The 24,861-nt window shown below is 52.9% G+C and overlaps 10 protein-coding genes across 10 annotated transcripts; 8 read left to right on the top strand and 2 right to left on the bottom strand.

Annotated features, from left to right (window-relative positions):
• Nucleotides 1–89: 89 nt before the first annotated feature.
• AtWU_02077 (FAD-dependent oxidoreductase) lies at nt 90–2,002 on the top strand (the record flags this gene model as incomplete). Its single annotated transcript, XM_035497191.1, has 3 exons — nt 90–364; nt 445–1,711; nt 1,796–2,002. 3 exons carry the CDS (start codon nt 90–92, stop codon nt 2,000–2,002), a joined length of 1,749 nt encoding a protein of 582 aa, XP_035353084.1.
• A 1,941-nt stretch (nt 2,003–3,943) lies between these two features.
• On the top strand, nt 3,944–5,912 carry AtWU_02076 (putative integral membrane protein (Pth11); the record flags this gene model as incomplete). The annotated part of the gene is made up of 8 exons (XM_035497190.1): nt 3,944–4,157; nt 4,224–4,291; nt 4,355–4,540; nt 4,605–4,668; nt 4,721–4,729; nt 4,793–4,875; nt 4,953–5,093; nt 5,175–5,912. 8 exons carry the CDS (start codon nt 3,944–3,946, stop codon nt 5,910–5,912), a joined length of 1,503 nt encoding a protein of 500 aa, XP_035353083.1.
• A 117-nt stretch (nt 5,913–6,029) lies between these two features.
• mcsA (putative citrate synthase Cit1) lies at nt 6,030–7,524 on the bottom strand (the record flags this gene model as incomplete). Its single annotated transcript, XM_035497189.1, has 3 exons — nt 6,030–6,233; nt 6,282–7,418; nt 7,468–7,524. The coding sequence occupies 3 exons, from the start codon at nt 7,522–7,524 to the stop codon at nt 6,030–6,032; spliced, it is 1,398 nt and encodes a 465-aa protein (XP_035353082.1).
• A 1,175-nt stretch (nt 7,525–8,699) lies between these two features.
• Nucleotides 8,700–12,201, top strand: AtWU_02074 (putative mRNA-nucleus export ATPase (Elf1); the record flags this gene model as incomplete). Its single annotated transcript, XM_035497188.1, has 4 exons — nt 8,700–10,756; nt 10,805–11,371; nt 11,420–12,094; nt 12,147–12,201. 4 exons carry the CDS (start codon nt 8,700–8,702, stop codon nt 12,199–12,201), a joined length of 3,354 nt encoding a protein of 1,117 aa, XP_035353081.1.
• A 589-nt stretch (nt 12,202–12,790) lies between these two features.
• On the top strand, nt 12,791–14,465 carry AtWU_02073 (choline transport protein; the record flags this gene model as incomplete). Its single annotated transcript, XM_035497187.1, has 3 exons — nt 12,791–13,272; nt 13,318–14,255; nt 14,329–14,465. 3 exons carry the CDS (start codon nt 12,791–12,793, stop codon nt 14,463–14,465), a joined length of 1,557 nt encoding a protein of 518 aa, XP_035353080.1.
• Nucleotides 14,466–14,841: 376 nt separating this feature from the next.
• On the top strand, nt 14,842–18,075 carry AtWU_02072 (beta-glucosidase; the record flags this gene model as incomplete). The annotated part of the gene is made up of 3 exons (XM_035497186.1): nt 14,842–15,375; nt 15,424–15,595; nt 15,641–18,075. 3 exons carry the CDS (start codon nt 14,842–14,844, stop codon nt 18,073–18,075), a joined length of 3,141 nt encoding a protein of 1,046 aa, XP_035353079.1.
• Nucleotides 18,076–18,969: 894 nt separating this feature from the next.
• On the top strand, nt 18,970–20,090 carry AtWU_02071 (uncharacterized protein; the record flags this gene model as incomplete). The annotated part of the gene is made up of 4 exons (XM_035497185.1): nt 18,970–19,385; nt 19,526–19,875; nt 19,933–19,989; nt 20,047–20,090. The coding sequence occupies 4 exons, from the start codon at nt 18,970–18,972 to the stop codon at nt 20,088–20,090; spliced, it is 867 nt and encodes a 288-aa protein (XP_035353078.1).
• Nucleotides 20,091–20,785: 695 nt separating this feature from the next.
• Nucleotides 20,786–21,603, top strand: AtWU_02070 (putative IgE-binding protein; the record flags this gene model as incomplete). Its single annotated transcript, XM_035497184.1, has 2 exons — nt 20,786–21,049; nt 21,127–21,603. 2 exons carry the CDS (start codon nt 20,786–20,788, stop codon nt 21,601–21,603), a joined length of 741 nt encoding a protein of 246 aa, XP_035353077.1.
• A 337-nt stretch (nt 21,604–21,940) lies between these two features.
• AtWU_02069 (uncharacterized protein) lies at nt 21,941–23,055 on the bottom strand (the record flags this gene model as incomplete). Its single annotated transcript, XM_035497183.1, has 2 exons — nt 21,941–22,954; nt 23,017–23,055. 2 exons carry the CDS (start codon nt 23,053–23,055, stop codon nt 21,941–21,943), a joined length of 1,053 nt encoding a protein of 350 aa, XP_035353076.1.
• A 686-nt stretch (nt 23,056–23,741) lies between these two features.
• On the top strand, nt 23,742–24,857 carry AtWU_02068 (uncharacterized protein; the record flags this gene model as incomplete). The annotated part of the gene is made up of 4 exons (XM_035497182.1): nt 23,742–23,943; nt 23,999–24,240; nt 24,307–24,474; nt 24,549–24,857. The coding sequence occupies 4 exons, from the start codon at nt 23,742–23,744 to the stop codon at nt 24,855–24,857; spliced, it is 921 nt and encodes a 306-aa protein (XP_035353075.1).
• Between the last annotated feature and the right edge of the window lie 4 nt (nt 24,858–24,861).

Raw genomic sequence — 24,861 nt, 5'->3', positions numbered from 1 at the left:
ACTCCACCACAGGGCACGGCTCCTCTTATAAACCCGCTGGCATTCCTGTCATCCCCATCTCGGATTTCCTCCATCTGCACCTATCCGTCATGTTCTCGGGCCTTGTCCTGCTCCTAGCCAGCCTCGTGGCCCTGCTGTCGGCCGTAGGGAATGCAGCCGTGACCATCCAGTCCTCCAACACCACCTGCCGCTGCTTCCCGGGGGAGAAATGCTGGCCCTCACTAGCCGAATGGACTCAATTCAACGAATCCATTGGCGGCCGACTAATCCAGACCATCCCTCTCGGCAAGCCCTGCCACACGCCCTCCTACCAAGCAGGGGTGTGCGACTACCTTCGCGAACAATGGACGGAGCCCGAAATCCAGTAAGCTTTTTTCGTCTTGGGTCAGGCTGACTCGCAGCCTCGTCCTCACAAAAGCAAGCACATCCGCTAACCGAGTCAAGCTATGAATCGTCCTCTTCCATTATGGCCCCCTGGTTCGCCAACGGCTCGTGCGATCCCTTCCACCCCATCGCCAAGCCCTGCACCCTGGGAAATTACATCGTCTATGCCGTGAACGTCAGTCAGCCCGGCCACATATCACGCGCTCTGGCTTTCGCAACCGCCCACAACCTCCGCGTCGTCGTCCGCAACACCGGTCACGACTATAACGGCAAATCCACTGGCGCTGGCGCCCTCGGCATCTGGACCCATCACCTCAAGGACATCGACATCGTCGACCATCACGATTCCCACTACTCCGGCAAGGCCATCCGTCTGGGCGCCGGCGTCCAGGGATACGAGGCCTGGGAGGCCGCCGACGCCCACGGCTACCAGGTCGTCAGCGGCGAGTGTCCGACCGTCGGCATCGCAGGCGGCTACTCCCAAGGCGGCGGCCACTCGGCCCTGTCCTCGCGCTACGGCCTCGCCGCGGACCAAGTGCTGAAATGGGAGGTCATTGACGGCACAGGACGCTTCATCACCGCTACCCGCGACAACGAATACAAGGACCTGTATTGGGCCTTGAGCGGTGGCGGCGGCGGCACTTACGGCGTCGTCTGGTCCATGACCTCCAAGCTACATACTGGCACGCCCGTCTCCGGACTAAACCTCACTTTCACCAATACCAATATCTCCCAGGACACCTTTTACTCAGCAGTGGGCCTCTACCACTCCCTCCTCCCGGCTATTGTCGATGCCGGCGCAATGAGCATCTGGTACTTCACCAACACGACCTTCTACATCGCGCCAATAACGGGGCCCAACATCCCCGTCCAGGAACTCATCTCCTTCCTCAAGCCCTTCCGCGATGGGTTAGAGAAAATGGGCATCAGATACACCCTCTACGCAGAGCAATTTCCGACCTACCTGGCTGAATTCAACGGCATGATGCCCAACATCCCTGTCGGGGAAGCGCAATACGGCGGATGGCTGATCCCGCGATCAGTGGTGCATGAGAATAACACCGCGTTGACGGCCGCGTATCGCCAGATCACGGAGGACGGGGCGACATTTATCGGGGTGGGACTGAATGTGTCGAAGGCGTTGGTTGGGGATGTGGATAATGCGGTGTTGCCTGCTTGGCGGGATACGCTAATTGATACGACGCTTACGACGCCATGGCATTGGGATGCGCGCCAGGATATGCTGGTGCAGCAGTATAAAATGACTTATGAGTATTTGCCGTTGTTGGAACGGTTGGCGCCGGATTCGGGGGCTTATATGAATGAGGTAATTCCCTTGCTACTTTCACTCTTCCACCTCTATTTATTTATTGTAAATGTGAAGAGAAGACTGACAGTGATGGATAAATAGGGCGACTTCCGCCAACCCAACTTCCAAAAAGCATTCTACGGAGTGAATTATCCCCGCCTACGACAGATCAAGAAGAAATATGACCCGCTGGATGTGTTTTATGCCCAAACGGCTGTGGGTTCGGATGAGTGGACGATGTATCCTGATGGGAGGTTATGTCGGGTTTCAACTTCTGATGATGATACGGATGGTTGGGAGTATTTCTAAATGCATTATATAATTTATATATATATATTTTTTTATTTAATACTTTATGATGTTTATTTATTTTACTCTGTTTGGGCATATTGTTCATAAGTACATACATACTTAGTTAGATCTTTATACACGTCCTCCTCATGAGTGGCTGGGTAACTTGCCCGTGCACCATACTTACCCACTACCTATAAAGTAAGTACTACTCGGGGACCTACCTAATCTTATTTTATTTTTATTACTGTGTTAAATCTGGGAGGATTAGTAGGTGGCTGCCAGGTTTGCGGACTTGATCGGGTCGGGTGTCGGATTGTCGGGTATTTTACTTTTTACTGTATGCTGTATGCTGTAAGCTGTGGTCCGTACGGAGTACACTCTGCTGGTGGTGGAAATGAGATATGCATGCACGGATGGGGAGGAGATTGGTGGTGATGCTGCGGGAATAATTAATAGTGCTATAATAGTGTGGGTTATAGCCGGGGTGTCCTAGTCAAGAAGTGAGTTAGTACTGTGCGCCTCACTTGTGCAGGAAGGAATAGCAGAAGAAAAGAAAGAAAGAAATGGCAATAATTGGCATAATAATCATTGTTGGATCGGATTATCATGGCTGAATAAACCTAATCAGTTTACTGTTTTGAGGGTATGATGGTGATGCTGTGTACAAAGTACGAAGAAAGAAAGAAAGAAAGTTGAAGAGGAGAAAATCGGTTACGTCCACATCCACATGAACAGAACATGAACATGAACATGCCAGCCATGCATACATGCTCAGGTCCTTGACACACACACACATAACCGCCCAAGGCAGATAGATAGATGGATGGATGCCATGGTTCCTCCGGTGTTAGATGAGGATCGACACTCCCCCAACTAAAATAATGTCCACTAGACAAGGGCCTCCCCTGCTAGTTTACTTCCTACTTCTTACTTCCGGCTACACCGACTAATTCCTACCCTACACACACAGAGAGAGCAGAAACCCCGAAAGTCCTTCTAGTTAGTTATCCAAAAGCTCACACTGAATTCTTTTCCGGTGAGTATGATTCGTGTGTTTATCCCCGACGCGATCGGGATATGAAATCACCAAAGATGCGGTACCGTGGATGATAGCTTTTGAAGGTTTAAACCTTGTTTAGTGTTATGATGGATTATGAATATGGATGTTGTGGTGACAGCATGGCATTATTCGGTGAGATGAGATATGAACTAATCAATAATAATAAAACCCTTGTCCTTGTTTTTTCTTTCTTTCTGTGCACATTGCTTTTGTTCTCTACACTAGTTTTACTTAGCTGTCTATCTCCTTGGTAGTTAGTGGACATGATCCGTGCCCTAATTAGTCTGCATAAAGTGGAACCCGCGCATTGACCGAGACTTGACCTTTCCCACCTATCATTATTCCCCCCTTCCTCGTGCACCTCCTCCATGCAGGCACATGCGTATCTCATCACGAGCCAGCGTCAGGCTCTAGCATTATGCAGAAGAAAAAGAAATGAAAAATAGTACTAAACTCTCATTAGCCTCTGCACACGAACCAGACCTCCACTCCCGGTTGTGTCCTGTTCTGTTCTGGTCCGGGTGCGGCCGTAGACCGTAGATTGAGTTCAGATCAGGTCTGGGTCGACACATCATCCATCAAAGATTCCTAATTCCTTATTTGCATAATAAATTTCAGGAGATTGGGGAGGTAAGTAGGTTAGGTTAGGTAGGGTACTTAGTGACATAGCGGTAAACACTTTTTCTTCTTACCTATCCTCTTTTTTTTTTTTTTTTTTTTTTTTCTTTTCCCTTCTTTCTTTTCTGCAGGGGTGGGAGAGAATGTACTTCTTGCATTTGCGTATTCATCATATATTAACAAACCCCATCGCTCAGCTCCGCCCCCTCGATTCTGAAGCTGATTTCTTTGGGTTGTTCTTTAGATGGATAATTGATGATTGACTTCAACATGCCGAAATGGGCTGGGTCTACAATCTGACCGTCCCTGATCCCCACAGTCATGTCTCTCGCGTCATTGCCATCTGTCTCGTTTTCTCGATTACGGCTTGTTTGGCGGTCTTCTTGAGATTGTATATTCGCATTCATACGAAGAGGTCCGCCTGGTTGGATGATTTCGCGGCGCTATGGAGTGCCTTACTGGCGATGACGTATGCTGGGATTGCTGTTGCGCGTGAGACATCCCTTTCTTCTCTTCACCATGTTGATATATTACACATACTGATATAGTCTGTGCTAGAAACAAGATGGGGTCTAGGTCTAGATGCGAAGTACTTCCCTGATCAGAACGTGGTCATGTTTAGCAAGGTACATACATCCCCATCCTAACTTACATCAACAATCTGAATAAATGGCTAATGATGTATGTAGATCCAATACGCCGGTGGCCCCGTCTACACCCTTGCATTACTCGGATTCAAAGTCTCCCTGCTGTCATCGTACCTGCGCATTGGGGGCTTCGTGCAGGCGTACCGCGTGACGATCATCGTGGCTATTGTGGCGGTGACCTGCAATCAGTTGGTGTTTACTTTCTTGCTGTTGTTTGCTTGTAATCCGGTATCTTCCCCATTCCCTTCTATCAGATATGAGTATATATGCTAATGTATGTGGGTTTGTGTAGGTTGCTCGTCAATGGGATACAAGTCTCCCTGGATCATGCATAGATACGGTAGCGTCTTATTATGGTATGCCCTCCCATATACCCGATTTATACATATTGTACTAACGATGAACCAGCTCTCGCAGGTAACCACCACCGCCACCCCGTCCACCCACTATGTACACCAGAAATAAAGCTAAGAAAAACAGGAACTAGTCTCGGCTTCGACATAATCATAATCGCCCTGCCCCTCCCCGTCCTCCTCACTCTCCAACTGCGGCTTCGACAAAAGGTACCCTACCCTACCCTACCCCATCCCTACACCACCCTTCCCCCCACACCAAACCCATTCTAACAAGAAATATATAGATAGCCCTCGTCGGCGTCTTCGCCCTCGGCTTCTTTATAACAATAATCCAAATAATCCGGATCTTCACAATCAAGAACCTAAAAACCTACACAGACAGTCAACCCATCGTCATCTGGTCGGATGTGGAAATCAGTTTGGGCGTATGTCCCCATCCAATTCCCTCCTTCTTACCTTTACCCCTACTTAACTCAATCCATACTAATAATACTTCTGTTGTGAAGGTAATAATAACCTGCATCCCAACCTACGGCCCGTTCTTCCACGCCTTCGCATCCACCCTATCATCCAGCTACAACAACAACCGCACACATACGACAAACAACACGTACAATAACCCGCATAATACCTACGCTACGCTGACGTATTTGACGTCGCCGACGACGACCACGAGTACGTCGTATCCGTTGCGAAAGACGCAGACGCGGAATACCACTGCTAGTTCGATAGTCACCAACAATGGGGGTCGGAAGAAGAGTCGTGATCTTGTGGATGCGAGTTTGGATGAGGTTGCTCGGGGGTTGGGCATGGGTGGATTGGAGTTGGGGCTGGAGAGTGGGATGTTGTTTGGGACGAGTGGGAGTGAGGAGGGACGGTCGGTCAGGAGTAGGAGTCGGAGTCGGAGTAGTTGTGGTGGTGGGAGAGGGAGGAGTTGTAGTCCGAGTGGTGGGTATGGAGGGGTGTGGGATGGGAGCGGGGTGGCGCCGACGACGACGACGATTTGTAGTTTGCCGGCTGTGGCGAGGGTGAGGGAGGGAGGGTTTGGGAATGGTGGTTGTGTTGATGAGGATATGATGGAGGCTGGGGTTGGGGGAGGGTTTGGGGTGAGTGCGGTTGGGGGTGGGAGTTCGAGTAGTATGGTTACGGGGAGTGCTGGGGTGAGTGGTAATGGCAATGGGAATGGCAATGGGAATGGGTGGAGGATTCAGAAGATTATGGAGGTTAGGGTTGAGAGGGAGTGATCTCTCTCTCTCTCTCTCTTTCTCTAGGTGATAATGGAGTAATATGGGTATAACGAGATATGACTTCTAAATGATGCTTGCTTACTTCAGGCTAGATACAACAGTCAATATACCAACTCACTTGCCAACCAGTCCCTTCAGGTTGATACTCTTCGGTCGCTCGATCGGCAGTCCCAAGGCCCGGTCCCAGATCAACTGCACCAAGGGTCCCAGGGCCCGACTCACACCGAAGGTTACCGTGTAGTACAGCGGCTGCTGGAAGCCATAGTGGTAGAACAGCACGCCAGAGGCGGCGTCCACGTTGGGGTGAGGGTTCTTCGTCTATGATGTGTTAGTCTGATACTGAAAAAGTGGTGGACAGATACATACCTTGCCATGCTGCGTCAGCACCTCTGGCGCAATCTCCGAGTTCTTCTTCACCAGTTGGAACACCGGGTTCGCCTGCACGTCTGCCCGTGTCGCCGCAAAGTCCATCAATGCCTCGAATCGCGGGTCCGGCTTGCGCAGCACGCCGTGTCCGTAGCCTGGCACCACCCGTCCCGACTTCAACGTGTCCCAGAGGTACGTGCGCACCGACTCGTCCGTCACCTGAGTGCCAATCTTCTCCTGCATCGCCAGAATCCACCGCAGCACCTCCTGCGCCGCCAGTCCGTGCAGCGGGCCGGCCAGACCAAGCAGTCCTGCGCTGTAGCTGAGGAACGGGTCGCTGAGGGCACTGCCCACCAGATGCGTCGCGTGCGCCGAGACGTTGCCGCCCTCGTGGTCGCCGTGCAGCGCCAGGTACAATCGCAGCAGGTCGTGGAAGTCGCTATGCTCGGCTCCGCCCTTGCCCAGAAGTTCAGCAAAGTTGTGCGACCAGTCCTGTGTCGCGTCGAGAGCCTGTGTCCCGACCTGGTCGATCTCGTTCGGTCTGAACACCAATGCAGCCACACGTGGAATCTTAGCCAGCAGGGAAATGCTGTCGTCGAATGTGGGCTCCCAGTAGTCTGCCTTGTTCAGGCCGCGCTCGTACGCCTTGGCGAAGGTCGACTCCGTGTTCAGTGCTGCAACCGCCACCGACAGCTGCGTCATTGGGTGCATGTCCTTGGGGAATGACTTGATCAGGCCCAGGATGTGGTCGGGGAGATGTGATTTCTCGGCAAGCTCGCGAGAAAATGCGCGCACCTGGCTAGTGGTGGGAACCTGGCCGGTCAGGAGCAGCCAGAACATGGCCTCCGGGAGCATTTCAGTTCCCGTGGTCCCCTTGGGCAGTTCACGCTGGCAATCCTTGATGGTCTTGCCGTGGAAACGGATACCCTCCTCGGGGTCGAGAACGGATCCCTCCCAGAGCATGGACTTCAGGCCGCGCATGCCGCCAATGATGTTGCCCACCTTGACTTCGCCGACCACATCGTCGCTGCGGGCCTTGACTTGCTTGAATAGCTCGCGCTTCTCGGGAATGACGGATTTCAGGGCGGTTTTAAGGTCTGATTCGGTGCTGTAGAACCGACCGGAGCGGATCCTGGCCTGGGGTTGTCAGCAATGATAGGCAAGCTATCAAGGGGGAGGGGCGTACCTGTACCAGCCGGCTGGCATGGCGGGTTGTTGGACGTATCGGCAGGGAGAAAGACATGATGAGAGTTCTAGAAGGGTGAATGTGCAAGCAAAGACGAGAGAGAGAAGAGATTATGTCCACAGAGCAGAGTACAAAGCAGAGTCAGGAGAAATTCACCGGGGAGGAGGGCGAGTGGCCGTCGGTTGGCCGCGGTGTTGAGGAGCCGAGGCAAGGAACGGCTGCATGCGGATGGTCAACACAATCAGCAATAAGCAGTCTGCGTCAATCCACCCTCAATTGTTGCACATCCTCACCGCCGATGCGAGACCGAGCCGGCTGTCGGACTAAATCGGTAGTGTGCAGTAGAGCGCGCGCTGCCTCTTTAGTTATCATCATGGTGTAATTAGATCCATTTGGCTGCAGATCCCGTGTCGCCGTGCCTCGGAGGGACCTCTGTGAGGGGTCGATCGTAGACTGCGGTGAGGCGACATCGGGGCAGAGGGAGATCCAACCGAGAGAGCAGGAAAGTGAGTTTGTCCCATGCATTCCCTTCACAAGGCCATGGGAATGGGACGATGGATGTTCGGGACAAGCAAAGGGAAGAAGGGGAAGCTGATCCTCCCAATTGCAAGTTGCAACTCAGTGGATGCGAGACTCCATTTTTGGTCCGCCGAGTGGAGCCCCCGTGCGGGGTAAGCCCAATCGGGCAACGGCGGCGTTATGGCAGCCTGAGGCATTAGTTACAAGAATTCAGGCAGAAACTGACTTTGAACGACACCTGGGGTTTCAGGCAATAATGATGGGGAAATGACACCTTATTCATCAGGCTATAAAGGGATCAACACCGCCACAGCTCAGCCACGCGTGCCTGGATGATAGGCTGTCAGCCCCTCGCCTCAGGCAGAGATTTCATCGCCGCCCGATCCAATGGGCCGCCGCCTAAAAATCCTCAGGCTCGTTATCGGCCCCGCCTCCATCTTGTTTTTCCTCTTTGCGCTCGCCTTTCAACTTCCCTCGCCTCTCCTCTCCTCTCTCCCCCAAATCTCCCCTCTTTGTTTCTTCTTCTCCTTGTTGTATACCCCGTTCTGTTTCTCTGTTTATACGCATCCTCGCCGAGGATTGCCCACTAAAAGTTTTGGTCTCTTTTCTTTTTTTCGTCCTTTTCTTTTCCGCTTTTTTTTTTCTCAGCCTGCCCGCCGCCCCGGCCGGTGTGAGAGGCCCAGAACCCCCAAACCCACAGATCCTACGATATCATGCCTCATCCTGAAGATCCCACTCCAGCCATGACTACCGTCGTTTCCAAGACCCCCTCCGGCGTTCCTCCCACTGCGGATGAGGTCAACTCCATCCTGAACACCATCTTTCAGGCTGAGACCTCTCAGCAGGCGCTCGATGCCTCCTACGCCCTCACCAACCTGTTGATCCAGAGTGTCGGCTGCTCCGGTTTCCGTACATACAACATCCTGCCCCCGATCAAGAAGGCTGCTACCGACAAGAAGAATGGCGCCCTCCGCGAAAGTTCCATGCTCATTTTGGGCGCCCTCTTTGAGCGATTCCCCCGCGAACACCCTCTGAGCGAAGTCGTCTTCCTTCTGCAGGACGGCGGTGTCCTGAACCTGGCCCTCGATCTGCTGGCCGACAAGGGTGCTGTCGTGCGCGATGCTGCTCAGTACGCTATCGATGCGCTGTTTGCCTGCCTCAAGCCCGAGGCTTTGGTCAACGCCCTTCTTCCCGCCCTCTCCGCCTATCTCAACCAGAACACAGCCAAATGGCAGGGTTTCGTCGGTGCCTACAGCCTCATCGAGAAGATGGCTACCAAGTCGCAAATGGGCACTGGATCCCTGGACGAGGAGCGCGAGAAGGACCTTTTGCGCGAGGCCATGGGCAAGACCCTGAAGGATCTGATCCCGTTGGTCGAATCCGGCATGCACGACCTGAAGAACGAGGTCGCTAAGAAGGCCATCAAGGCTATGAATGCTCTCACTACTCTTCTGTCCAACGACGACGTGGCTCCCCGCATTCCCCTTTTGATCAAGACCATGGAGCAGCCATCCGAGCAGACCTTGCAGAAGGCCATCCACGCCCTGTCCCAGACTACCTTCGTCGCTATCGTCACCTCCCCCGTCCTCGCTCTGCTCACGCCTCTGCTCGAGCGTTCTCTTAACGCCCCCACGACTCCCCAGGAGACCCTGCGTCAGACTGTCGTCGTCGTGGAGAACCTCACCAAGCTTGTCCACGACCCCGCTGAGGCTCGTACTTTCCTGCCCAAGCTGAAGCCCGGTGTCCAGCGCGTCAAGGACCGTGCCTCCCTGCCCGAAGTTCGTGAGCTCGCCACTCGTGCTTTGGATGTCATCGAGAAGGCTATGGCCGATAAGGATGTTGCTGCTGGTGTGGTTGTGAAGATCACCCCGGAGGAAGTCCTGGCCGTGCTGGAGGCCAAGATCCAGGAGCACGGCGGCCTGGCCCGCCCTGAGGACGCCACCTTGTTTGCTCTGGGTAAGAACTATGTCGCCGAGATGGTTCGCGAGGATGTCAACTGCCGCATGCACGACCGTATTCCCGCCTGCATTGCCCCGTACCTGCGCGGTCTGCTGCACGAGGACAAGCACGACGCTGTCGCCGCCGCCGTCCAGGAGCACTTCGTCGAAGAGGACCACCGCAAGTTCGGCAAGCCCATCCCCGACGACCCCAACGAGGTCGAGATCGTCAACGCCAACTTCTCTCTGGCCTACGGTGGTATGCTTCTGCTGTCCCACACCAACCTTCGTCTGCTGAAGGGTCACCGCTACGGTCTGTGCGGTCGCAACGGTGCTGGTAAATCGACGCTCATGCGCAGTATCGCCAACGAGAAGCTGGAGGGCTTCCCCCCGCAGAGCGAGGTTCGTACCTGCTTCGTCGAGCACAACCAGGGCGAGGATGCCGATCTGAGCATCTTCGAGTACGTCTCCAAGGATCCCATGATTGCCGCTGAAGGCGAGGAGCACATCCGTAGCGTGTTGCTCGAGTTCGGCTTCACGGACGGTCCTGAGGGCCGTCAGAACCAGCGTGTGGGCTCCCTGTCTGGAGGTTGGAAGATGAAGCTCGCTCTGGCTCGTGCCATGCTGCGCAAGGCCGATGTCCTCCTGCTGGACGAACCTACTAACCACTTGGATGTGGCCAACGTCAAGTGGCTCCAGGAGTACCTGAAGAAGCACACTGATATCACCAGTTTGATCGTCTCTCACGACTCCGGCTTCCTCGATGAAGTCTGCACGGATATCTACCACTACGAACAGAAGAAGCTGGTCTGCTACAAGGGTAACTTGGCTGAGTAAGTACTCCGTGTCGTTGATGTATACATCACACTAACAGTAGACAGTTTCGTCAAGGTCAAGCCCGAGGCCAAGAGTTACTACACCCTCTCGGCTAGCATCGTTCAATTCAAGTTCCCACCCCCCGGTATTCTGGCTGGTATCAAGTCCAATACTCGTGCCATCCTCCGCATGACCAACTGCACCTACACCTACCCCGGCGCCAGCAAGCCTTCTCTGAGTGATGCGTCCCTGTCTCTGACTCTGTCGTCCCGTGTTGCTATCATTGGTGGTAACGGTGCCGGTAAATCGACCTTCATCAAGATGCTTACGGGTGAAACCATCCCTCAGACCGGTAAGGTCGAGAAGCACCCCAACTTGCGTATCGGTTACATCAAGCAGCACGCCCTGGAGCACGTCGAGATGCACTTGGAGAAGACCCCCAGCCAGTACCTTCAGTGGCGTTACGCCAACGGTGACGATCGCGAGGTGTACCTCAAGCAGACCCGTATCCTCACCGAGGAGGATAAGGCTCAGCTGGCGAAGCCGGTCGACCTGGGCGATGGCCGTGGACCTCGCCGTATTGAGGCGCTCATGGGTCGCCAGAAGTGGAAGAAGTCCTTCCAGTATGAAGTGTAAGTATTCATCGAATTCTTAACACTGTTCATCGCTAATTTATGCAGTAAATGGGTTGGCCTTCTGCCCAAGCACAACACCATGATCTCCCGTGAGACTCTGCTCAACCTCGGCTTCTTCAAGCTCGTCCAAGAGTTCGACGACCACGAGGCGTCGCGCGAGGGTCTTGGTTTCCGTGTGCTCGACCCCAAGGTCATCTCGAAGCACTTCGAGGACATTGGTCTGGATCCCGAGATCGCCAACCACAACGAAATCTCCGGTCTTTCCGGTGGTCAGAAGGTTAAGGTCGTGTTGGCGGGTGCTATGTGGAACAACCCTCACTTGCTCGTCCTGGACGAGCCGACTAACTTCTTGGACCGTGACTCCCTGGGTGGATTGGCTGTGGCCATCCGTGACTTCAAGGGTGGTGTCGTCATGATCTCTCACAACGAAGAGTTCGTGGGCGCTCTCTGCCCCGAGCAGCTGCACGTCGCCGACGGTCGCATCGTCTCTCGCACCAACACCGCCATCTCGCTCGACCGGTTCGAGGACAGCGCTGCCAGCTCTCCTCAGCCTGGCAGCACGGCCGTCAACTCCACTGCCACGAGTGCGGCTGCCTCGGCCGTCAACTCGGGAGCGGAGGAGCAGGGCGAGCTGAAGTTCAAGGCTAAGAAGAAGAAGAAGCTCACCCGTGCTCAGCTGAAGGAGCGTGAGGCCCGCCGCCGTCTCCGTCATCTTGAATGGTATGTCTCACTCTCTTGTCTTAAAGTACTTCTCCCTTACTGACTCTCGCAGGCTCCAATCGCCCAAGGGCACCCCCAAGCCCCCGGATACTGATGACGAGGAGTAAATGCATTGTTAAGTTATGATTTTGTTTGCATCGGCAGCGGTGTGATTAGACATGTTCTGGCTTTGGTTCCTTATAGACGGCTGGTTTATTGCTTGATTAATGAGGCTTGACGAGTATATAGATGTAGACTTGCTCTGAATGAACTTTTTGCACATGACTTTCGTCTGAAATCGATAGTAAACAAATAGTTCGATGTTGTGTTACCACGTGTGTCCACGTGCCTGTGCGTCCCCGCTGCTACTTGCTGTTCCTGTGTGCAACTCTTTCTTTGTCTCTGCACAGGCTGGTGATCTCATCGTGAAGTCGGGCACAACCTTGCCAATGAAAGCGGGGATGCTCAGTACGGCCTCGCTCATGTCCTTGGCAACCTCGGGGTCTCCGGAGCTGACCGACAGATTGTTATCCCCCTCATGCAACTGGCTGTGTTTCTCGATCATCCGACGAGATCGGCGGGTGGCCAATGCAGGTGCAACGCCTGCATACTACGCTGCTATTGTTCCCCTCGCAGCCCACGCGACTATTTCCATCCCCTTCCCCGCACATGAAATGACTTTTTAGCCCAGAACAACCAAAACACTCTCGAGAAAATATGGAGCGACCCAAGACCAACGTGTCCGCAGTCAGTCCGGCTAGCGACAATTCTGCACACCTCGACGATGACGCGAGAAGGCTGGCGGAGATGGGCTATACCCAGGACATGCAGCGGAACTTCTCCGTACTGTCTCTCCTCGGGGTCGCCTTCTCCCTGGCAAACTCGTGGTTCGGTATCTCCGCGTCCTTGATCACAGGCATCAACTCTGGAGGCACCGTGTTGACTATCTATGGCATCCCGTGGATCGCTTTCGTTTCGACCTGCGTTGGAGTCAGCCTGTCCGAATTGGCATCAGCCATGCCCAACGCAGGTGGCCAATACTTTTGGGCCAGTGAGCTGGCACCGAGGAAGTATGCGTCTTTCGCATCCTATCTGACCGGCTGGTTGGCTTGGGCGGGCGCCATCTTTACCTGCGCCAGTGTCGCTTTAAGCTTGGCCTCTGCTGGTGTTGGCATGTGGCAGCTAACACATCCGGACTTGTATGTTTCTATTGAAGATTGGACAGCAACTTTCTGACAGTGTAGTACTCCTCAACCATGGCATTCCGTGGTAGCCTACCAGCTGGTCAACTTCTTCTCCTACCTGTTCAATTGCGTCGGCAAAGTGCTTCCCACCGTGGCCACCACAACCCTATACATCTCCCTCATCTCGTTCGTTGTCATCCTGATCACCGTTCCTGCGGCAGCTCCTACACACGGGTCGGCTGAATTCGTCTTCGCTCACTTTGTCAACTCGACGGGCTGGCCCTCTGACGGGATTGCGTTCCTTGTGGGTTTGATCAATCCCAACTGGATATTCGCTTGTCTTGACTCGGCCACCCATTTGGCCGAGGAAGTCGCGCAACCTGAACGTAGCATACCCATTGCGATCCTCTGTACCGTATTAATTGGCTTTCTCACGTCGTGGACCTACTGCATCTCTATGTTTTTCAGCCTGAACAACCTCGATGAGATCCTCAATACCCCGACCGGCGTGCCCATCCTCGCTCTGTATTACCAGGCCTTGCAGAACAAAGCCGGCGCCATTGTGCTCGAGACGTTGCTTTTTGTCACCGGTATCGGATGCCAAATTGCCTGTCATACCTGGCAATCCCGCCTATGCTGGTCCTTTGCACGAGACCGGGGCCTACCCATGTCATCGTTTCTCTCCCAGGTTCATCCCACGCTGGATGTGCCACTAAACGCGCACAGCGTGAGCTGCTTCATAGTGGGTCTTCTGGGGCTGCTGTACCTTGGTTCGTCGACCGCCTTCAACAGCATGGTCACTGCGTGCATTGTGTTACTCTATGCCTCGTACGTGGTGCCGATTGTCTGCTTGCTGTGGCGTGGTCGGAATAATCTCAAGCACGGTCCCTTCTGGCTGGGGAGACTCGGCTTGGTGTGTAATATTGTGGTTCTAGCATGGACCTTGTTCTGCCTGGTTATATATTCCTTCCCTTCGGTATATCCGGTTACCACGGGCAGTAAGCCACCCCCGAGCAACACTCCCTTATCCATTTGCCTTGAAATAACTACTAACTCGACGACTACTACTAGATATGAACTATGTTTCTGCAGTATATGGGGTAGTTGCAGTGCTGATTGCCCTGGATTGGGTGTTGCGGGGACGCCGGTCCTTCCGGGGACAGACGGCGCGACACATGGAGGCGGCGGAGGCGACTCTCACTCAATGAGCAAATTGTAACCACTACTAGCTATATGTTTACTTCAATGTATCTATTGGCGTCAACATTCTGCTCAGTATAGTTCCAAGTCAGGGTCCCAGCAAAAGTACGGTCCAGATCATGATCGGCCCGCAACGTCGTAAGCCATCAGATGGACGCCATCGTGATTGGCCAACCGCGGGGCGGGTGCCTTGAAATGATGGCTCGTATCATTACTCTTTGCGCCCAGCTTTCTCCACGTCTGGCCATCCCCATCCACTCTCTCGCCATCGCAATCTCCCCTTTCTCCCTCCTGGCCTGGTCCCTTCTTCTTTTTCTTTCTTTCTCCCCTTGCTTCCTCTCGAATCTGGAATCTATTCCAATGCTCCTATCCCCGTAAGGCACCATGCCGCTCCCCTTTCGGGACAACTCTTCCTCCGGCAGGAAATCCTCCCAGCAACAACGCTACACCCCCCTACATGAATCCATCCCCGAAGAGGTCCACGATGACCGCCGCTACTCCGAAACCTTTACCCTCTCCGACCTCTCCGATCCAGACCTCGATGAGAACTCCCGCATAAAGCTCCGCCGCGTTGACAACGCCAAGAGGTCCAACGAGGCCTCCGCCTACGCTAACCGCCGCTCCACCGATGTCGAAGCATACCTGGATAGCATTACCGAGGCGGAACAAGAGCTATTGGCGGCGGCGAGACAGTACGAGCTCACCGATGACAGCGACGATGGAGACTACACCGTGAAGAAGAAGAAGGGACATCACCGCAGAACCTCGTCGTTCCGGAGACATACTCCCCGCACCGGATGGCGGGCATACTATTATTCTCGATGGCTGTGGCGGACGCTGGTCGTTATTTTCGTCGCACTGGGTATGATGGTCTGGGCATTCTTGAATCTGGCTTGGTCGGAAGATGAGTTTGAACGGGTTCGTTTGGTATACTTGACTTAGTGGGTGTGATACTGATGTCTGTAGGATATGACGCCGGCGGAGTCTTGGTTTCCTACCCCCAAGGGAGGCGCGCTCGAAGAATGGGCGGAGGATTATAGGAAGGCGGAGGCACTAGTCAGCCGGATGACCCTCATCGAGAAGATCAACATCACTACCGGCATTGGATGGCAAATGGGGCTTTGTGTCGGGAATACAGGTATGTCTGGTTGAAGACTACCGATGATGGTTACTAACTGCTCAGGCTCCGCCGATCTGGTCAAGTTTCCCTCGCTGTGTCTACAGGACGGTCCCCTCGGATTGCGTTACGCCGACCTCATCTCTGCCTTCCCTGCCGGTATTACAACAGGAGCGACCTGGAACCGAGATCTGATCCGACAGCGCGGTGCGGCTCTGGGAGAGGAGGCTCGCATAAAGGGCGTCAACGTGTTGCTGGGCCCGTCGATGGGCTCCCTCGGCATGATGCCAGCGGGCGGTCGCAATTGGGAGTCGTTTGGCTCGGACCCTGTGCTGCAGGGTGTCGCCGCGGCGGAGACCATTCGCGGCATCCAGAGCAACGGCGTCATGGCCACTGCCAAACATTACATTTTGAACGAGCAAGAACATTTTCGGCAGCCAAATGAGTGGGGAATCCCCTCAGCCATGTCGTCCAACGTCGGCGACCGTGCTTTGCACGAGGTGTTTGCCTGGCCGTTTGCCGAGAGTATCCGGGCTGATGTGGCCAGCGTCATGTGTGCGTACCAGATGGTGAACAACAGCCATGCTTGCGAGAACAGCAAGCTGCTGAATGGTATTCTGAAGGACGAGATGGGCTTCCAGGGATTCGTGCAGTCGGACTGGTTGGCCCAGCGGTCAGGTATCAACAGCGCCCTAGGGGGTCTGGACATGAGTATGCCGGGTGATGGTCTCCACTGGGCGGACGGAAGGTCCTTGTGGGGACCAGAGCTTACCCGCGCAGTGTTGAACACCTCTGTCCCGATGGACCGGTTGAACGACATGGTGACCCGCATTGTGGCCTCCTGGTACCATCTTGGCCAGGACTTGTGGCCTCGGCCTGCTCCGGACGGTGATGGCGGGCCTACCTTTTCCTCGTGGACCAACGATGAGGTCGGATGGCTGCACCAAGGGTCGCCGGATGACGAGGCCTACGGTGTTGTCAATCGGTTTATCAATGCTCAGGGCGAAGGCGAGAATGCACACTCTATCATTGCTCGCAAGGTGGCGGCCGAAGGCATCGTGATGGTGAAGAATGACCAGAACACACTGCCCTTGTCCCGCCGGCCAGTGAGCCCATCCGGTGGTCCCTATCGGGTGGGTGTGTATGGCGACGACGCCGGACCGGCCGGGGGACCCAACGCCTGCCCAGACCGGGGCTGCAACCAGGGTACTCTGGCCATGGGCTGGGGTAGTGGCACGGTAGAGTTTCCCTACCTGATCAGTCCTATTGACGCTCTGAATACTGCCTGGGCCACCGAGATCGACATGCACTCGTACATGCGGAATGCCGTGATGCCCGCCGATGCTGCCGACCGAGATCTATGTCTGGTGTTTGCGAACGCTGACTCCGGCGAGGGATACATCTCTTCGGGCGGCATCAACGGCGACCGCAGCAACCTCTTCCTGCAGAAGGGCGGCGACTCGCTGATCAGGACGGTAGCTAACAACTGTGGCGGGCCGACCGTGGTGGTGGTGCACGCCGTGGGCCCAGTAGTCGTCGAATCGTGGATTGACCTTCCAGGGGTCGCCGCAGTTCTGTTCGCGCATCTGCCCGGGCAGGAGAGTGGCAACGCACTGGTGGACGTGCTTTTCGGGGAGGTCGATGCCAGCGGCCGGCTGCCGTACACAGTGGGTAAGAGGCTCGCCGACTACGGGCCGGGAGCGCAAGTGCTGTACGAGCCCAATGCACCGGTCCCCCAGGTGGACTTTACAGATGGTCTGTACATTGACCACCGTTATTTCGACCGTCACAATATCACTCCACGATTCGAGTTTGGCTATGGGTTGTCTTACGCTACGTTCGAGTTGGCCGAACTGCAGGTGAACGCCTTGCAGTCGAAGTCGCGGCTGCCTGCGTCGAGGCCTCCAGCCATGATTTCTCCCCCATCGTACGATCTTGAACCGCCGCGCAACGAATCATTCTTCTTCCCACCAGGATTCAACGTTATTAGCAAATATATCTATCCCTACCTGCCATCTCTAGATGGCACTGATCCCGCAAACTACACACACTACCCGATCGGCTACGACAAGCCGCGGACACCATCACAAGCCGGCGGTGGCTTGGGCGGCAACCCGTCTCTGTTCGAGGAGATGGCGAACGTGGAAGTGCAGGTCCGCAACATGGGACCCCGGTCTGGTCAGACCGTAGTGCAGATGTATGTCTCCTTCCCAGAGGAGGTGAGCGAGGAGGGCGACTGGGTGGAGGTGCACGATCGGAGCTCTAGCAAGACAAAGATCGAGCGGGTGCCGGAGAAGATCGACTTTCCGGTGCGTGTGCTGCGGAACTTTACCAAGGTGGCCCTGGAGCCAGGTGAAGCGCAGACAGTGTCGATGAGTCTCAGCCGGAAGGATCTGAGCTATTGGAGTGTGCGGCAACAGAACTGGGTGATGCCGGACGGAGATTTTGAGATCTGGGTAGGGCAGAGTTCGAGAGATCTCCCGTTGCGAGGATACTATTAGATTTGAGTATTATTAGATTTTCATGTACATATAGAATTGCTATCAATGATTTTGAAGGAACCTGCAGATCCCAGATGCGCTTATAGTTGTATTCCAGGCTTTTGGCTTACTGCTACCTCGTTTTTCCCTTCATGGTGAACCATCGTCAGTAAGCGGGGTACCTGGAAAGGACAAAGTGAACGAGCAAGGGAATACACCGAAAAGTATTATTACACCCTATCAACGAAGATACCACTTTCCTTATCACAACCAACATCTAACAGTCTAAAATCAACGCAATAAGACAGCCCTCACACAAGGCCACCGACGGATACTCCACCGTCTTACGACACAAACACAGCGCAACTGCCATGACAAGCGCGAGAAATGACAAGCGCGAGAAAGCACTACCACCTACTCTACCCAAGCCTCACCATGGGCTGCGGGGCAGTGCAACGCGCACCATCATCATGGTGAGCGCGCCAACTGCCCGCAACTTAGCAGCCCTCTCACCTTTTTCTTTCCCTTTTCGGACTAGTAAGTACTGCGCTGCATGAATCCAACGGTGTGTCCTGGTATGATTCGTTCAATAGTACCTCCCCCCTGTTGTAACTACATGAACTGATTGGTCTCTTCATCAGGTTTCCATCGCTTTCTCATGTGTGCCATGTGAGGCGAGGAGTGTGCGTGAAGACGCGTGAAAGACGCGTTTTGTGAGGGAGGGAAAGGGGTGCAGTCTGTACAGAGTAGAGTAGGGCATAAATTGACCCCCCGGGGCTTTCTCAGTTCTTCTCTTTTGACCATTTCATTGTGTCTTTCCCACTTCCATTGTGATTTCATACTTGGCTTAATTCTTCTCTCTTCTTTGCACACTTGTTACAGTATTCTTGCTATCGAAACTCATCACATCTAACCATGGACCTCACTTCCTCAATCTGGGGCTTTGTACAAGCCCCCATAATCCATATCCTCCGGGAAAGAATGAAGAACCGCGACTCGATCAAGAAGCTTCTTCAGAATAAGGACGCGATGGAGGATGTAATCCGTGGTTTGACTGAAATGCTGGATCAACTCGAAAGGAGAGTTAGCTCTCCCGGCATCGAAAATAGTACAAAGACGGAGCTGTTCAACAAATTGGAGAAGAGCGTTCGGGAGTTACATGCCAGTATGCAAGAGATCAAGGAAGCCTACCGTAATAGTCAAACTGGAGTGCGGTTTTTCCTGAAGTCAATGAAGGGCTATTGCCGTGATCGGGTACACAGAAAGTTGCGGGATCAGTTTGAGGATGTTGTGGAAGCCATCGATCATATGGAATCTTGTGAGAGGCTTATGTGGGTTGAGGGCTTTCTCTTTAGACACTTTCGTTTCTCATTTACCTTTTCCCATCTGGTGCTTTGTTTTTGTTATCTTAATATCGGAGAGAAGTATATGCTGGGGTGAAATGGGGCTAAATGAATGTGTGGATGTCTAGAATGAGTCAGGCTGGCGGCAGCAGCAGCAGCGGCATGCATGTGCATACGCCGATGGATGTGGATACCAACTCTACTACTGCTGATACCCCGACGGTGAGGGGTCACGGACGGCAGCTCCGATCTCTTTCTTCCTCCGAGATCAACAGCCAAGGAAGAGATCAGAGATTTAGCAGGGCGTATAAGACACAGAAGCCGCCGGCTATTACCCCCCCTCCTAGTAGGAGGGATCTCTCCAAGACTCGCAGAGACATGAACAAAGCTATCGCTCGCCGGCAGAGGCAAGGCAAGTGTCGTAACTGTGGGTGGTATAGCCATTGGGAGTATCAATGTGAAGAGCGCTGTGGTAAATGTTCGTATAAGTGGAGGGGCAGATAATAAGTGAGCTGACGCTGACTGACCTTGTCAGGCAATCGTACAGGTCATAAAATCTCCAAATGTCCGAGAGACGTTGTCTGCTATTCTTGTGAGTTGACTGATGAGAGAAACTGTGAATGGTGCTAACTGGGATGTTCTTTTATAGGTGGAGAAGTGGGCCATATGCAAGGTGACTGTGAATTGAACTAAGCGTTCTGGGAATATGACACCCGAGAGTATACAAGGTAAGTCCGGACTGTCTTGAGCGCAGGCTGTATTTTCTGTGTGGCTGACCCGAGAGAACTGGGATAAGATACGGAGGATTGGATGTTTAGACAGTGTCGTTTTGCTTGCTCTGCTTGTTGTGGCGTTCCGTTCAGACCAGATTGCCAGTAGTAAGAATTGATTTCAGTATGCTTTGGAAGTGGGTAGAGAAGTGATAGATAAGGTAAAAGCCGGTTCACCCCTTTTTAATGAGGCAAATAGGTTTTGAAGCGCATTGGTTTCCGTAAGAACAAAAATATTCCACCATATCAACCAGTATCACATGGAAGATCAGCAGCTATGCTAATTAGATTTTCTCCCACTGTCCCAACAACACCTACAGTAAGTTATTGAATCTCTTCTACCGCTCAACATAACCATGAGCTCATATCCATCTCCGCAACACCAAGTACATCCCCGCTGCAGGAATACCTTCCGACCCAACCCTACCCAGCACAACTGCAACACCAACCCAGTGGAATACTTCTCCGGATGACTTCAATGACGGTCACATCAACACTACTACCATAGATACTCGTATAAAAAAGCCCTATCTCAGCCCATACTACAATTTCTTCATCTACTACACATCACACTACACTCCATCCCACTCCCAAAAACACTGAACGAAGAACCAAACCATGAACCTGCTAACCCTCCTCCTAACCACTCTCACCCTCCTCCCCACACCCTCCTACACCCAAGAATCATCATCCTCCTCCACCTCCTCCTTCACCGTAACCGCCTACCGCTCCAACTCCCCAATCAACAACCTCGCCCTAACCATCTTCTCTGGCCGCTTCTACCTCGGCGGCCGCACCTCCTCCTACTGTCCACCTGGCGTAGCCTCCGAAGGCGAATGTCCCCCAGGAAACGAGACTATAATCGTCGGTGATAACGGCCTGGTACGTTTCTCCCCTCTTATCCCCTTCATCCCCCATCCCCCAATCCAACCACCAACTAACACCCCTCATCCATACAGTCCGTCTCCGTCCCCGGTGGCCAACAAATCTACATCCTCTCAACCGGCGCCCTCTCCTTCACAGCCCCACACTCAGCCTACATGCCCCCAGGTTCCTCAACCGGCCCATTCAGCTACATGCCCGGCACGCCCTACGGAAGCTGGAATTACACGGGCTCTCCGGGTGGGTTCATAGCTTGTCCTGTGAAAGGCGGAGCTGGAGGAAGTAGTAGTAGTAGTGTACCTGGTGGGTCGTCGAGTACGCCGAAGCCGAGTTCAACGCCTACGCCGAGCAAGCATTCTGGGACGCCTTCTTCGTCGTATGTGAGTCCGTCGGTGAGTCCGTCTGCGACTCCGGGGGCGGGTGGCGGTAGGTGGATTGTGTATGTCAATTGGAAGAATGCGACTGTGCCGGGGGGGAATGTTAATGAGTGTCTTGGGTTTGGGGCCAGGGCGTGGGGGAGGAATGCGAGTGTGGGGGCTTGGGAGTATATTTGATCTTTGTTTTGTTTTGGAGGGTTTGGGGGGGTTAGGGTTCGAAAAGGGGATTAGTCAGTTTGTATAAGGGTTGGGATGGACGAGGATGGTGTGGTGGTGTGGTGGTGGTGGTAGTTACTGGTTGTTCATTGGTTTGTTTGTTTGTTGTTATTGAAAATGCATGCATTTATTTTGTTTATTCGGTTATATGGTGGTTCGTGATAGGAATGATTTTCGTTAGGATGAAGTATGATAATGTATCACGCATTTAACATGGCAAGAGGATTCGTGAGAAACCAAGTAGTATCCGTATCCCTCTATCGTAATGCTCTCGACTGCGCTTGACAAACCATCCTGTCTAATTCGTACAGCAATCAGACCGTGCTGATCCGAATGTTAGACTCCTTCCCGCAAGTGATTGCAGTTTGGTTTGGAGAGCATATGTCAGTCGACGATAGGGGCTGATAGGATCACTTGGATTGATTAGCCTAGTGTTTAGAATCCCCACCAGCTGATAACATTGGTCGATCTGTTCCCGCAGATCGTCTGCCAGCTTGTTGGTTTCTTCTTGCAACCTATACTTTAACGCTGGCATGCCACCGGTCGAGGCACTTGTCGCTTCGAAGACTGGAAGAGGCATCTGGGCTACAACGCTCTCGAAAAGGGTCACAGTGTGGGCAAGGGTCGTATAAGTCAGCATTAAAAGGGTTAGACTGCGATTTTCCTCCTCCGCTTCCAGAAAGCTACCTACTACGTTAAGGGAGTGTTCCGTCGTTCTCATTATTATGTCCACTTCTGGCTTGTTCTTGGTGTAATGCTCAAGCATGTAAGCAAATCCTGCGCAGCTTAAGATGTCATTGGCTCCAGTAGGGTCCGCCGCGTTTTGAGGGTCCGGATTTGTAGGCTCTACTGCTTTCTCGCGAGACTCATTGATGCATTCGGCATACCCTGGAAAGGGTCCACTATGATAGCCGTGCAGGTAATTGGAGTCTGGGCCGGCAGCTGGTCCGCTGGAATGGAGATACTCCGTTGAGTACTCGCTGTATGCATTTGACTGAAATGAAGTGCGAGCCTGGACTGGAGACTTCGTAGCACTTTCTGGATCCCACGGGGAATATAGTAGAGCTTCAGGCTGTTCTTCCGGCTCGCGCCCGGAGGGTGTTTGGGCGATTATTGATTTTTGGATGATTGGGGAAGAGGGATAAGAAGCAGAAGGGTGGTTTATGGAATTAGCTGGGGCTGGAGTCGACAAGATATTGCTGCTGCTCTGCTCAGCGCAAGGCCTCTGTCGTCTGCCTGGCTTATATCCACCTGGAGGGTCCACGCAGTCGATGCCCTGCTTGATACAATGAGCGCAGTCACTATATTTGAACTGACATTGTAGTTAGTTCACGAATCGAACGAGAATACACAGGTGAAGTGATCTGACCATACCTTGAAACGACCGCAGTTGGTGCACTGAGATGGTGTCATGTCTGTAGTACTGGGGTTTAGATTTTGTTGAAATCAGTCAGGCAGGAGAATGTGATACTGATAACTGTAGCAAGAGTTCGTCTCGCGGTCTTCTGTAACTTGACCAGTATAAACGGTTGGTGTATAAGTGGAGAGAGAAGCATTTATACCAAAATTTAGCGGATGCAACGAGTGACTCTTCATGATCACTTACTTCTCGGTGTTTGCCGAGAGATCAAAGCTGCTGGTGAGCTGCTTGCATTCACCAACTCCAAGCTCCTTAGAGAAACATAGGACGATTTGGATATTAGCATCTTGATCGTTGAATACGAGCATTGCGGAACTGTAAATCAGGTAAGCTTGCAAACAATAGAAGATCTCCGTAGCATCGATGCACGAGCATCTTGACTACGATTAGCATCCATACAGAAGATTACTCTGTGATGAGAATGTTGTTGGAATACAGGCAAGACAATGCCATCTCCCTTCTTTGTCCAAGGTATAATGTGGTTAACTCCGCGGCTGCCTAATTGGGCTCGCATCATACTTACGTGTTACACAAAGTCTACTCGAACATCAACACAATCGACCACCATGGCACTTTCCAAGGAAATAATTGTCACCTTCTCCCATTCAAACGCTCCAAGCCCTTCCAACCTTTCAATCCACCGCTTGCATTTCCTCTGCGCAGCAGCAAGATCTCCGGAATGTCCCCAGACATCGAAAAAGCCAGAGAGCGCATCTCCCGCTACTCCAACCAGACCAAGCTGAAAGCAACACTAGAAGCATCTCTCCAATGGCTACCGGACGGCGGGAAAGAAGCCCTCGCTAGTGACATCTTAAATGCAACGACTGTTCATAAGCTTCATGAGATCTTCTTCAATATTCTCACCATCCTAGCCTGGCCGGGTAAGTGATCACTTGAGAGGATACCAGAACCAGGACCACTGACAGACAAGACAAGCCATACTCCAGTCAGAAGCAAGCCAAGTCAGAACACCCCAAGAGCAGCTTAGTCCCTTGGGAAATTACCAGCAAGGCACACAGGAAGATTGTCTGAAGCGTGATGGCTCCTGCTGCGTCGTTACAGGGGCTATGGATGTGGAAACGTATTCCGAGAAAGGCAGACCAGAGGGCTTTGAAAGTACCCATGTGCAGGTAGCGCACATCATGCCGTATTTTATTTCCTACTGGAATAAATCTGCAGTGAGTTCCCCTTATATCTATTGATTGTCTGCCAATAATACCAATAATAACATCACTGAAATACAGATGACCACCGTCTGGGAAACCCTATGCCGCTACTTCCCTGCCATTCACCAAGCTCGAATGGGGGCCGGTGGCATCAATGCCCTGGTAAACAGCCTATCAAACAGCTTCTTGATACATCTACCAACAAATCTAGTATTCAGTCGTTTCGCTCTCGCTTTCAAAGCAACAGTAAGTCTCAAATCTTACATCATTATTATTATGATTACTGCTACTTCATTATATTGATACCCCCGATCAAATAGGACCGCCCAAACGTCTACAAAACCGTACGATTCAGCGCGTGTCCAACTAGCCTACTGATACCCGATGAGATCGAGTTAAAGTCAGTAGCGGCGCCTGGTCCAGAACATCTGGAACTACCGAGCAAGAATCTCCTCGACTGCCACTACCGTCTAGCCCAGATCCTCAACGCCTGTGGTGATAAAATGGCTTTCTTACCTGGTAAATACCGGGATCATTGGGAGTACCACATCAGGTGGAATGTCCAGGCAATGCTCGATGGGGATGCTGATCTTAGCGGATATTTGGAGACAGCGCTGTGGTGGGCGTAGAGGT

This window comes from Aspergillus tubingensis (genome assembly GCF_013340325.1).
Source record: "Aspergillus tubingensis WU-2223L DNA, scaffold_3, whole genome shotgun sequence".
Lineage (NCBI taxonomy): Eukaryota > Fungi > Ascomycota > Eurotiomycetes > Eurotiales > Aspergillaceae > Aspergillus > Aspergillus tubingensis.
This window is presented reverse-complemented; position numbering and strand designations above follow the sequence as displayed.